We start from the raw sequence: 13,576 nt of genomic DNA on the forward strand, positions 1-13,576 counted from the left end.
CATCACTGTTTCTATAAGTGGAACACACAAACTCACCTAACCTTCCCCTCCATATTCCTGTCATTCTTTGTATGGTTTGGTCTAGAGCTAGGGCATCACTATGTAGCCCTGGCTATCCTGAAACTCATGTATAGACCAGGCTGACTTCACACTAACAGGGAGCCACTTGCCTTTGCCTCCTAAGTGCTGGGATTAAAGGTGTGCGCCACTACACCCAGCTCCTGCCCTTCTTTATTAGAGATCAAACACAACAGTTCCTCTCACAGTGTCTCCAATGACACAAAAGTTGCTTTAGGCTCACGGGAACAAATGTTAAAGACAAGAAAAATGTAGCCTTGTTCATGACCTGAGAACCCACTGTCTTGGGAGAAACCACAGCAACTCTTATCTGTCTGGCATAAGTATGTCATTTCAATTTCAAAGATAAATACTGAAATCTTTCACTTATATGCTTTAAGGTGTTGGCTGTCTTTTGCAGTGAGGCCTGAGCATTTCCTCTAAATGTAGATTATCTTCTAGAAGTCATGGCTGCTTCCCTGTCTTGAAAATAATGTCATGCCATGTGACAGAACCAGACCTCAGAGAAGCCTGGGTGCACACTGGAGCTGCCCCTATTCTTTCTGTGCATTTTATTTGATATCTCCCTCTTCCCCAAAGACAAGCATAATTTACTGGTATCTATAATATTCAAGTCACATCATTTCAATTATAAATACAAAGGGCAGAAACAAGTCCAGGAAAAAATACAGCATATTTCTTGGCAAGCAGACAGTTGTAGAACACTGAAGAGTCAGAGAGAGAGAGAAGCCTGTCAACTCAATAGCCTTGGGTAGGTGTCAGCAACATCACACAAGGAAGACCAATCATGGTTAATGGGGCACATCAGTTAAGGGTACCATCTGAATACAAAAAAAACTGGTACATCATGGGAGACAGAAACTGACTGTCTCTATGACGACAATCTGAGCAAAAGGGGAAAGCTTAGCTCAAGGTCAGGTCCTTGTGGTTTGTCCAAAGCCTGGCTTTAGCACAGAGAAGAGACGAGACTGTATTCCTGAGTCGAGCACCTATGGACCTGCACTTTAATATTTCAGCCACTGCCTGCTAGGAGCATGTCTGGGATTGAGGAAGGCTAAAGCAGATTCCAAATTGGGAGATTTTTAAAATGCCACATCGCCATGGTTATCTTAGGAGCCAAAGTACACGAGGGGCCGTGAAAGCTGCCAATGTCCCCAAATTGCAATTTGTCATACCTGCTTGTTGGCAGACAGCCCTACAGGACAATGAACTTGACCCCATCTGTCTCGCATTTAAACACTGGAAACCCAGCTGTCTTCTCCACAGAGCAGAACAAATCCTGTGCATCTAGTAGGGGTTGGCTCAGGGAGGCAAGGAGGGTGTTGTATTCAAGACCAGGCTGCCTGCTTTGTGACGGAGATGGACGTGGTCTTGTATGGATGCCTTTGCCATGGGTGGCAGTACATATCTCGCTATAAAGTCGGAGAATGCCACGGAAATATACACGACAGGAAAATTACCAAAAGGACAGGGGAAAGGAGACCAAGCAAAGGTTGGAAGCTTTAGCCTTAGCCTGGAAGCCAGAGCCAGTCTCCCACATCGGAGAGCCCTGGTTCAGGGCTCAGTTGGTCCCTTTCTGGTGGGTTGGTAGCCATCCACCTTGAAGCCCTGCAGAATGACAAAGAATCCTTTCCATCTATGAAATCCAAGAAGCTGACTATTTACAAACACAAAGCAACAGAAGGGCCTGGGGACTCCAACTGGGCATGTGCATGGGGTGAGTACATGGACAGTTATAAAGCAGCCCCCCCCATACCCCACTCCTCTATTGACAACTGGTTATGCAATACTAGCCCATCACTGATGTGGTGTTCACTGCTCACCAGCTCATTGAAATGCTAAGCACCCAGAAGGTTCTATATCTCCTACAACTGGAAAATTGAGTTGGTTGACATAATCACATTTTCCCCTTTGATTGTGATCTGGACCAACTGAGATATTCAGATGAAGAAGAGGTTCTGCATGAAAGAAGATTAAAAGAGATTCGAGTTGGACTTTCCTTTAAGTAAAACTTTTTTTTTGCCCAATCATTCCTACTTCCTGTCAAAATATGCTTTAATTAGTTTAGAAATGCTGTAAGGATAAATGCTGAAATCTTTGTATCCAGCCTATCTGGGGAACTCCGTTGCCAGACTACTCTGATGTCACCAGTGATTCACCTTGTGTTCAGAGTTGGGTTTCAAAGGGAACAATGAAAGAGGCCATTAGCAAATCCGCCCCTTCCCTCTTTTACTGAACTGGTTAATTCATAAAATAACAACACAGGGAAAGGGGGTGAATTCTAATGGGTGTGCTTTAATGGAAATAAAAGTGAGGCAGACTTGATTCAAAGGCTGTGGGGTATAGTACCAAGATGTAAAAGATAATAATCATGTTGACGCAGATTAATTAAAGAGAATTGTTTCCAGAGAGGAAGTTCTTCTTGAGCAGGGTTAGAACAGACTTCTGGAAGATGCTACCCACTCCTGCTTCATTTCTTTAGTATCAAGGCTACCATAAAAGTGGCCTCAGGTGACATCAGTAATCACTCACTAGGGCAGTGAGTGGGCAGGGTGCTACCAGGAAGGAAGGGAAAGCCCTGACCTACCCAGACCTTGTTTTAGCGCCAGAAGGAGGCTTGTGAGCTGTCCTGTGGGATGTCACACTCCATCATCTGATACAGAGCAGGTATGCAGGAGACAGGAGACCACGGAGGGATGCCAGGCAACTCGGAGTCAGGGTGAAATGGTGTTCTTGGCTGTGTTCTCCAGAGCTCCCTCTGCTGGAGAGTTAGGAACTGGCAGGTCCCAGAGCATCTCTAAGGATGGTTCCATGGGCATAACTGAGGGCTTTCCAGTAGGTGAGTCTCAAGTAGGAAGTATCTTAGGTATATATGTCCTTGCCCAAAATGATAGTCAGATTTTAGGAAAGGTGAGGAAAACACTCTTCACGTGGTTATATAGGCTAAAAAATATAACCAGTCACAGAGACCTGACTGCATTTTCTTATATCATCCCAACTAATTTACCACACATTGAGCACACAAAATACACAATTGCAAAGAAATCCAGATACACAAGAGGACCAGATTGCCAGTGTCGTGCAGAAAGGAGATGGTCAGGATGAGGGAGCAGGACAGCAACACGGCTAATGAAGTCTCATTGTGGAGAGGTAATTGCATTTGTATGCAGAAGCAGTGCCAATCTGAGGCCATCCAGAGCCACTTGGAGCAGCAGTCCCTGCAGCCTGTGTCATCCAACGATTATCTCTTAGTGGAAATACCCTGTCCAGTGTCGCTTCAATTATTCCACTTGTGCATATTAAATTCTTGAGCAGTATGAGCCGAGGTGGGAAAAATCCATCTTCCATCTAACATATATTGCTGTGTTATCATTCACACATTTCAAGTGGAAAAGGGAGGGGGGATGGGACAGTGACAGAATGGACTCCATGAACAATATCTGAACAATATCTGATGCGATGTTATCCAAATATAACAAAAATATTTTTTAATAAAATAAATTAAGTCAGGAGAAAAAAAGGTAGCTTTGACAGGCCTCAAAATTCTCCTTGAAAATTCCCAAAGCTAATAATCCAATTTCTTTCAGTATTCTCTTAGAATCTAAAAGTACACTATCTCTTTTCCCCCAGTATGTAAGGATTTTAAAAGCTCCAGCAACGCCTTGCAGACACTGTGAAACTAACAATGGCACTCGGAACGAAACTGCTCATATCCCCAGGTTTGTTTGTAAAGCAATGGCTTAAATTTTACTCAGGGCAGAGAACCCACAGCCCTCACCTGTAGGTGAAAGTTAAGGTGCTTTTTGCTGAAGTCGAAATCAGCACCAAGGAAGGAGGGAGTTTGTCAGTTTCATTAGGAAATGAATGCCCTGCCGTTTCTAGGTGAATAGGAGGATTCTCTAGGGCCTAAATACAGGGATTCAGGCTTGCCCCTAATAGTAGATTTCAGTGATTTATCTTTAAGGGTACAGTGGTTCCTAGGCCCACTGGGCAGCCTGTTTCTTTGGCCAGGCATCTGAAAAGAGCATCCTGGAAAACACATGGGACCATTCCCAAGACTCCAGAGACCATAAACAAACATTGCTAACACCATTATGTGTACTACCCTAGGCTTCTTGTGGCTAACACGGGGTTGTAGCCTTTGTTCCAGAGGAGCAGAGTTCTGGCCAGGGGCTCAGAGGCAGGCTGCTTTGAGGCAGGGCTGCTTTACCAACTCCCAGTGGTGTGTCCAGGAGGCAGTCTGTCTGAACAGAGGAGTATCCATCATCAAAATGATAAAAGCAAGCAAGGAGCAGACTATGATTATAACCAAATCCTAGTAACGGGGAGTGGATTTTAGAAAGGATGAAAGTCCTCATTCTCTGAGTTTCGCTGCAGTTACACCCCAAAGGAAGAAAACCATCACTGAAAACAGAATGGTCACGTGTGACTGGCTACCGTCAGGGTCTGTGGCATGGCCATCTGGAAGGATGGGGGTCATGGTTACCAACCATGTGAGGGAAGACAGTTGACTGGACTTTAGAAAGATGTGATGTTGGACACACGAGACGAAAGTGTCACTTAGATGTCCTATAGCGAAATGTTTCCTCTACTGCCTGGAGAGGTGGGTCGAGGATGTGGATAAACAGGACCAGAGAGAAAGGTTTATCTCTCCTTTAGCACACAAGGGGCATGATCTGGAAAGGTCCCTACCCATCAGTTTCCTCTGGACAACGCTGGTGTTTTCCCATGGGGCTGATGTCTCGAAGTCCATACAGCAGTCGCCCTCACTGCCACTTGGTGCTGTACTCAGAACTTTACTTATCCTATCCAAAGACACAGGATAAGCGCCCCCTCGTGCTCCCAGTGCATTGGCTTCTGGAGCTTGTCCTATATCAGTGGAAGACTCTTCATCACCACTTCACAGCCAAGGGAATTCAGGTCCCCAAGGTGACATGATTTATCCACAGTGTCAGAGCAAGATGTGGAGAGTCACAGGTAGCACTAGGGACTCTGTGATCTAACTCAAAGAGAATTAAAAACAGAGGCTCAGGATCTGAGGCTCACTGAGCCACAGGGCATCGGCAGGCAGGAGAAATGAAAAACGTGGGGTCTTCCACTTCGGAAAATAAGCAAGTGCTTGGGGGCCGTGCTCACCTGCCTTTAACCCTTCCCTGCTGCAGAGTGAGAAGTGGAGAGAGGTTTCAACTGAGGCATTCAATTAAGCCAAGGAAGAGACAAGAGTTGGCAGAACCTAAGTTCTGCGAGAGCTTCAAACGAGGAGGAGGGAGTAGAGAAACACCAGGAACCTGTACGGCAACAGCCCATGAAATGGCTACAAAAGCATTAGGGAGAAAACCGAGCTTGAGTATGGGCTGAGAGAGCAGCCTGAGACTCAGGCAAAGTTTTACTTCTGTAGAAATAGATAGACTATACAGGAGAGGTGCTCTGTTGATAAAGTGCAAGCAGAGGGACCTGAGCCCAGCCTCCGAACACACATAAAAAAACACAGGCATCCTGCAAATACTCTAAATCCCAGAACTGGGAAGGTGGAGACAGGCAGATTCTTGCAGCTCACAGGCCAACCAACCTAGCTTTAGTTGGCAAGTTCCAGGCCACCAGTGAAAGACTGCCCCAGACAGATTGATCTCCGGCCTGTATGATTTATATATATATATATATATATATATATATATATATATATATATAGTGTGTGTGTGTATATACATATATGCATGTGTATATATACATATACACATGTACAGGAACATGTGTACATATATTAATACTTGCACACATACACAAGAAATATACAGAAAATTATTTTATAAACTCATAATTAAGAGTAATAATATTTAAGGGAAAAGAATTAACCAGAGAAATGAAATGTCTTTGCATTCTTTAATCCTGAACCACCAGGAGCCACAGAGAAGTGTGGTCAAGGCATTGCAATAATTGCAGACACAGGAATTCTGCCCACCTGGGAATTCTAATTGGAGGCATTGTTTTGGATGCCTGGAAAGAGAACAGAGGTGCAGACAAGAAAAGGAAAGCTTCAGAGGGGATCAACAACATGCCCTGGGCAACAGCTGTAAACATGGGACCCATGGATCTTTCTCTTACATTCAGTACAAGGTATATCCTGTTATCTGATGCCAGAGCCCACTAACCAGAAAACCCTGGCCAGGTCCCAGCACCTATGCAAACACAGAATTCTCCACACTTAATGCCATGCAAAGAAGGAACTCAAAGATGAAAGATGAGGATTTGTGGTCAGGTTGCAGAAGTCGTGTGTAGCTAGGTGGGGTGGGGTAGGGAAACAGAGTGTGGCATTCCATGCTGTGAGCCAGAGAAAGCACCCAAGCTGGGTAAACAAATGGCCACAAGGAAGGAGGGAATGAACAGATGCTGACACTGCCATCCGCCTACCCATAGGCCTCCCTACACTCTATGTGGCCAACTGACCTCAGAGAGCGAGGACTGGGACAGACCTCTGCGATATCCAGAACCTCTGCTCGTAGCAAACACCCTTTGGCCATTAAGATCAAAGAAACCTTTGCTCCAAGTCAGCCAGAGATAACCAGATTCTTAGCCTTGCAATACCGCCCTCTGTAGTCAGCCATATACTTCAGATCCCAAATAACCCAGTGTCTACTCTGACAACAAGAAACTGCCGGCGGACAGCACAGGGAAAACACGCGTTTTTGTTACTTAACAGCCAGAGTTTGCCCATCCAGAATGTGGGTGGCTGATACCCACACGTCACCCCCAGGCAGGCACATTGCAACCTGGACAATGCAGAGCAAGCAGTGAGGAGAGGCAGGGCTCGTGGTCACTGTGTCACAGACCCCCACTGCCAGGCTTGGGGGCCCTCTCCTATCAAGCCTGCTCGGGGCTACAGCATATTAGATGAGCACAAACGGGATTCTGCTCAACAGATAAAGTCGAGTCATTTCGTTAACAAGAACTCAGATTAGATTACTCTGTGATTACATGGTTCCGCGGTGTGATAAATTGGTTAATGACAGGATTCCCAGTGTAGTCGCTTAATGGGAATTCAATAATTACAGGTGCCCAGGACTGTATGTTAGCCCAGAAGATGCCAGCCACATGCACTGTTCTAATCATTAAAAGGCTACCTGGGACAGTTGCGATGGTCTTGTGTTTCGCTATTAGTTTAGCTAAATGTCACATCTCACAAATTCCTGAAAGGCCTTGTTGTCTAAATGTCCAGGCTAAGAATTCTCTAGTCCTTTTCTTTTTCGGCACCAGACTCAACTGTAAAGTCTGCAGTTGACACATAATAGTGAGAACACAGTCATATTTGAACTATTCACGATAGTTAAGAGATCTTGGGTGTTTGAGGATGTGCTCTTTCTAGAATTCGGGAGGACAGGCAATTATCTCTCCTGGAGCTAAAGTAATGCAAGCTCACTGATGATGAGAGAATTAACTCACCCCTGCTCCCCAGGCACCAAGACAGGATCTCCTGCTTTCTCAGGTACCACAGCCCAGACAAGCTAGAATGTCACAATTTCCGAGCATCCTAAGGTTGCCCTGGCACAGCTGTCCCTAGGAGGGGCCTTGTCTCTACTAGTTCATCGAGATGTAACACTTGACGCAATGGTCTTCAGTTCCACTTCCTAGAACAAGGAGGCTTTGAACTGACTCCGGAAAGTTGTCCTCCGAATTTCCACATACGTGTGCATACAGGGACACACACACACACACACACACACACACACACACACACACACTCACACACGCCTTCCTAAAAAATAAATGGAGAAGAGAATAAGGCTTCTTGTGGAAAATAGCCATAAACTTCCCTTGACATTAAAAAAAAAAAACCCTCAGTGATATTACAACCTTTGACAATATGAAAAATGGTGTATGGGATTTAAAAACCATAAACTGGTATATTCGATAGGTCTTGAACTTATTTTTAAAACTCCAGATAATGTGGCTTTGCTGGTCTGTGTTCCTGAAATGTCAGAATTTGGCTGGGATTAATGGCTCTAAATGGATAGGATTCCGTGTTATTATGTTATTATGGATAGGACGGTATTATGTGCCCCCAGGCTAGAGGAAGAAAGATATGAACATTCACTGAAATCTACGGACATTTAGTCTGGCATCTGGACCACAGGACAGAGTAGAAGACTCCACAGCCCAAGTCCAAACCATATGATCTAAACAACACGAGATGGAAAGAAAAGCTCCTCAGTGCCTCATCATCAGAGGAAACCATGTGGGCAAGGGCATCCCTTCGGAGTGGATTCTAGCAGACCATCACTGCTTACCAAAGATGTCTGGGACAACTCCAGCACTCTGGCAGCCTTCCTCACAGAGGCATCCTAAGTAGCAACCGATATGCTGAAGCACCTCTTCAATCTTATCTTTCTGACACACACATCCTTGCACACCCCTGCTCCCACAGTGCAATTACAACACGATCTCTGTTGCTTCCTGAAAAGCTGTGCTTGATAACAGCAAGGACCTTTCAGTAGTGCCGAAGAGATAACCGCAAGGCTCCTCCCCACACTCTCCTCCTAGCGGTGGTCCTTAAGAATGCTGGAGACAGTAAGGAAACTAGTTACAATTGGCGAGAAGGCAGGCCACAGTCTTTCAATTCATGGTGCTTTCGGTCCAGAGGCTTCCCTGACCAGTGGTGGCTGCACAGGAAGACACAGCTTGATGCATTATGTGCCATGCGTGTGTATGCTTCATGACTTCTGCCAGACTGAGATTTAAATCGTTTGTGTAAGGTGCATGTATGTGCATATTCTGATGACCAAATGCACATGTGCGCATGTGCATGCATGTGGAAGTCAGGAGTGGAGTCACACGTCTTCCTCTACTGCTCTCCATTCAATTTCAATGTCATTTTTGACAAACTGAAGAATTCTGAATCATGTATTTTTTTTTTTATCATATACACCCCTTACCCTATCTCCTCCCAGATCCACTTCACCAACAGAACTTGGTGACCTTTATTTTTTCTTTCCCTACTGATGGAGACCAGTTTGTGCCAGCTAAGTACTCTTGGATATATGGTCTTCCTTTCCTCTCAAGGCTCACGGGCCACTGAGGAAGAGGAGACAGAAGAGTGTAAGAGCCACAGGTAGTAGATGAATACAAGGAAACAGTGTCCTCGGTGCACAACAGGGCAGCTGCATGTAGGAACTCACAGCCATTGAGACAACATCCACAAGCGCTGTGTAAGCTTAAGCCACATAAAACCCCAGCATGGCCAGAGAGAGGGGTACAAAGTCCTTCCCCTAGCTGAGGAGCTACAGGCAAAGGGTAGCTACTGGGAGAGTAGTCTCTGGTGAATCTCCATCTTAATTTTACATGCGGGGCTTTCTCTCCAAACCTGGAGCTTACTGATTGCTAAGTTGGCTGGCCAATCTCTGGCCACAGCACTGGAATTGCAGACATATACTACTACACCGGGCTCTGGGTGAGCATTCAGGGTTGGTCACACCTTCATGCTTACAGGATGAGCCCTTTATTGGCTGAGTCATCTCCCTAGTCTCATGATAAGACTGTGGAACAACTGTGTCCTTTAGATCTTTAAAGGTTTGCCTGTGTGAAAGGATGTTCTTTTCCAAGAACATACTGGGGGTGGGGAACCAGATCTCTAGGGTCACACACTAAACTCTGTGTTCTGTCTTTCTAGCGTGGAGCTGGATTTTAAGCAACAGGAAGACAAACTCCAGCCTGTGCTGAGAAAACTGCACCCTGTCGAGGAAACTCAGGTCATCCCTTCGCCTTACACTCAGGAGACTTACTCCTCTACACCCAAGCAAAAATCCAAAACTGAGTCCAAAAAGCATGGAAGGTGGAAACTCTGGTTTCTTTAAGACTCGTGGGCTTGGGAGTCCCCAGACCGTCTTTCAAACCCACTGGAATTTAAGTCAGTGCTTTTCCAAACTGGATAGGACCAAGGGAACTGCGGTGCCGATGTGTGCTCCCTGCTTCTCGCCCTGCGTACCAAAAAGGCCTTCGCACCAACAAATAATTTGCAGCAAAGGGAGTGACGGTCACCCCTTGCCAGCTGTCCTTTGCAGATCACTGGTGTGGGGTGTAAAGTCTGATATAAAACTTATGTAATCAAAGATAAGGAAAAAAACTACACCCTGGCAGCCCCCCCCCCCCCATCTATGAACAAGTATTGAGTTACCAACGTTTCATGCAGCAGGCTGTCCCTGTGTAGACAGTGGAACTTTTCATTATTTTTGGCCTTTTACTCTTATGACTTTTTTTTTTTAAATAAGAAGAAAAAGCAAGCCTTCTGTTAGCAAAAGACTTCATTTTTACCTTTCATTTTGCAAATAAGCAGGGGGCGAGTGCAGTTTTCAGCACATTAAATTCCGGAGAAAGCACAATTTTTTTCAAGTGGTCGGAGACCATGAATAATCTCAAAAATGTGACTCTATGTATACCTGCCTTTGTGTGCTGTAGCGCTACGCCAAGTGACCACATCTCAGTGTCACATTGACACCACAGATTTAGCACCCTCTTCATCTCCAGATGGACGACATGTTTACTGCTCATTTCCCAAATGGCCAGCAGCCAGGAACCCCCCTCCTACCCCCACCCCAAGTCAGGATATGCCTTCAATCATTGCAAGCTGACAGGGTCAGAGCTAATGGACACTAAGCTTTCTTAGGTCTTGTTTTTAATCTTTGGGTGCCCAAAGGCCAAATGATGAATCTGGCGAGAATTTGAAAAGAGACAAGAGATACACAATGGATAATATAGTTACCTATAAATCACCGGTGCCTGGGCTGCGGCAGAAAGTGTTTTTGTGGCTCAGTCCCCAGAGACACTCTTCATCCCTGAGCGCAGCCAGGTGTTGTCTACACTTCTTTATGCCCTGTCTCTGCTGTGCAAGATCTGACCATCTCAGAGAGACACAGTGTGTTTCCCTTCGCTGCTACCAATGGCCAAACTTAGCATCGCCTCCATTTTAAGCTATCAGTAAATTGTATTAAACGGCATACTTAGGGGAAAGCTGTGAATCAGATGTTTTTAGGGATTTTTTTTTAAATCCACCGTCACACACAAGAGTTCTCTCTTGATGACACATGACAACGTGAACCTCCACTCCTTTCTTTTACACTCATGTCTCTGCACCTTTCCAGGTATCTTTTTTATAGAAAACAAAATCCTCCTGTGAGTTAATGACGTCTCTCAGTGTTCTGCTTCTCGTGTAGGAAGTGTGTGGGGGGGTCTTCTTTTGCCTTTTATTTATTTTTCTTTTTTGTATAACTTAAAACTTTGACTAGTTGTGAGCATATGAGAAAAAAAAAAAAACCCTAGTCTTCAGTGTCCGTCCAGCGCTTTCAGCTGGAACTGCATGCTGATGGCAGCCTCGCGGATCTGGTGGCAAGGCCAGAGCGGCTCGGTTTTGGGAGAAGGCCATGGCCTGCTTTGGATGGGCAGGAGGTAAGACTCACCATGCTTTTCCTCTGGACTCAACAATTTCATTTAGTTCTGACATTTGAGTTATACAAGGATCTAGCGATCAGCAATCAGATCTGGTCTTTAAAAGAGAAAACTAAAAGAATATTTTGTGTGACTGCTCTCAGGGGATTCCTCAAACCACACTACAGAGGTATGCTTAGTTTAAAATGCACACACACACACCCCACATGTGGGAACACAGCACACACATACAAACACATGCCTTTCAGAAAGTACTCTGTAAAAATTCAAATCCGCTTAATTCAAAATGCACACACAGACCATACCACACATGCAGGTGCACGTGCACACGTGGGCATGCACACAAACACGGGCCTTTAAGGAAGTATGCTATGGGGACTCAAATCCACAGACGAGCAGTAAACAAAGGAGCCGAAGGAGAGCCTTGACCGCGCTGATCCTGTACCTTGAAGGAAGTGCAATTGTTTCATGCATACTGAACCTTTAAACATGTCTTTCACGTTTTTATACTGTTTTTAACTGACATTATGAAAATGCTGGCAACCAGCTTTCTCCTCATGTGTTTGACGAATTCCATGTTCTCAGCAAGTGGAAGAAAGGGGTTGGCAGCTTTCTGCCCAGGGCTGCACATCTGTCTAAATGCAAATACATGTGACTACCTGTGATGTCACTGTTAGGAGTCAAATAAAAAATTAAGTATTTTAGAGCCAGAAATGAAATGCTGAAGATAAACCAATTCCTCCTCGGAAGAAAAAAGGATCTCCACCAAACAGGAAACAAAATGCATTTTCAAGCTCATTTCATAGCCAATCACAATTTGCCAACGACAGAGGCCGACCCTTCTCCTGGAAAGATTGGAAGTCAAAATTTCATACAAAACCAAGTGAAAAGTTCAGTGTTCCCTCCTATGTAGATGTACACATGGCATTATGTATAGAGAGTAAATTATTATACTTGTCATTAAATATTTATTAATTTTTAAATAAAAAAGGCAAAGGTAATATTTTGTGTGGCTACTAAACTCATTTCACAGCCTCTGTACATTGGGAAAATTCAAGAAAATAATAATGGGCAGATATTTGGCCTAGAAGGCACTCAGTTGGGGTTTGGAAAGATGAGAGCATCATGTGCCCTGGGTGCTCCCTATATCCCTAACCCTGACCAGAGAGGCAACTCTAGCATGCTTACCCAGCACCATGGCATGGGTTTAGTTACCAGGAAATTAAGGTAAAATTTTAAGGCATGCAGTATTGACAGAGGATTCTGTCCCACCAGGTCCCACAGCCATTTAGTCCCAAATGAACACACAGAGATCTACATTAATCATAAATTGGTTGGCCTAGTAGCTCAGGCTTCTTATAAATTAATTCTTATGTCTTAACCCATAATTCTTGTCTGTGTTAGCCATGTGGTTTGGTACCTTTGTCAGCTTTGACAACTGCAGACTGAATCTTTCCTCTTCCCAGAATTCTCCTGTTCTTGTCGCCCCGCCTGTCATTCCTGCCTGGCTACTGGCCAATCAGTATTTATTTAAACAAGTACTAGAAACAAATCTTCACAGGGTAAAAGGATTGTGCCACAGTAATGGAAGGTACATACATGCTCATGGTATCATGTGCCTAACTTGTGTCTATTTTTTAAAAAGCCTCCAAGACAACTGAATTCACCCAGTGATGCCACTTTCCATGGCCTAGAGTTGGGTGGCTTCTCTCTAGAGTAGGGGTTCTCAACCTATGGGTTGAGGCCTGTTTGGCAAACCTCTATCTCAAAAAAATACTTACATTATGATTCATAGCAGTAGCAAAGTCACAGTTAAGAAGTAGCAACACAATGGCTTTCTAGGTGGGGGTCAGCACAACATGAGGAACCGTATTAAAGGGTTGCAGCATTAGGAAGTTGAGAGCAATTGCTCTAGAGCATTGGTCAAGTAGGTCTCAGGCCCAGAGGGGTGACTAGCTGTTTTTTTCTCTCTCCTCTGAGTGGTACACCATGGATGTAAAGCCTTAAAAGCAAAGTCCAGAACAATGTCACTAGGTATGAGAGGTGGCCTGCATGCTCTGTGGGA

At 44.8% G+C, this 13,576-nt stretch overlaps 2 protein-coding genes across 4 annotated transcripts in view; one reads left to right on the forward strand and one right to left on the reverse strand.

Moving 5' to 3' along the window:
• Insyn2a (inhibitory synaptic factor 2A) overlaps positions 1-12,506 on the forward strand; it is a 55,335-nt gene extending 42,829 nt beyond the window's left edge. For both annotated transcript variants that reach the window (XM_041666111.1, XM_041666112.1), the window contains one exon: positions 9,740-12,506. In XM_041666111.1, the coding sequence (XP_041522045.1) occupies positions 9,740-9,923 (184 nt within the window). In that variant the 3' untranslated portion in view covers positions 9,924-12,506. The remainder of the gene's footprint in view (positions 1-9,739) is intronic.
• Dock1 (dedicator of cytokinesis 1) overlaps positions 1-13,576 on the reverse strand; it is a 485,241-nt gene that overhangs the window by 266,917 nt on the left and 204,748 nt on the right. The gene's annotated exons all lie outside the window — the stretch shown is intronic.

The sequence above is a fragment of the Microtus oregoni genome, unplaced genomic scaffold (assembly GCF_018167655.1).
Source record: "Microtus oregoni isolate MIOR12 unplaced genomic scaffold, Mior012 000016F_ref0000370, whole genome shotgun sequence".
In the NCBI taxonomy this organism is placed as follows: domain Eukaryota; kingdom Metazoa; phylum Chordata; class Mammalia; order Rodentia; family Cricetidae; genus Microtus; species Microtus oregoni.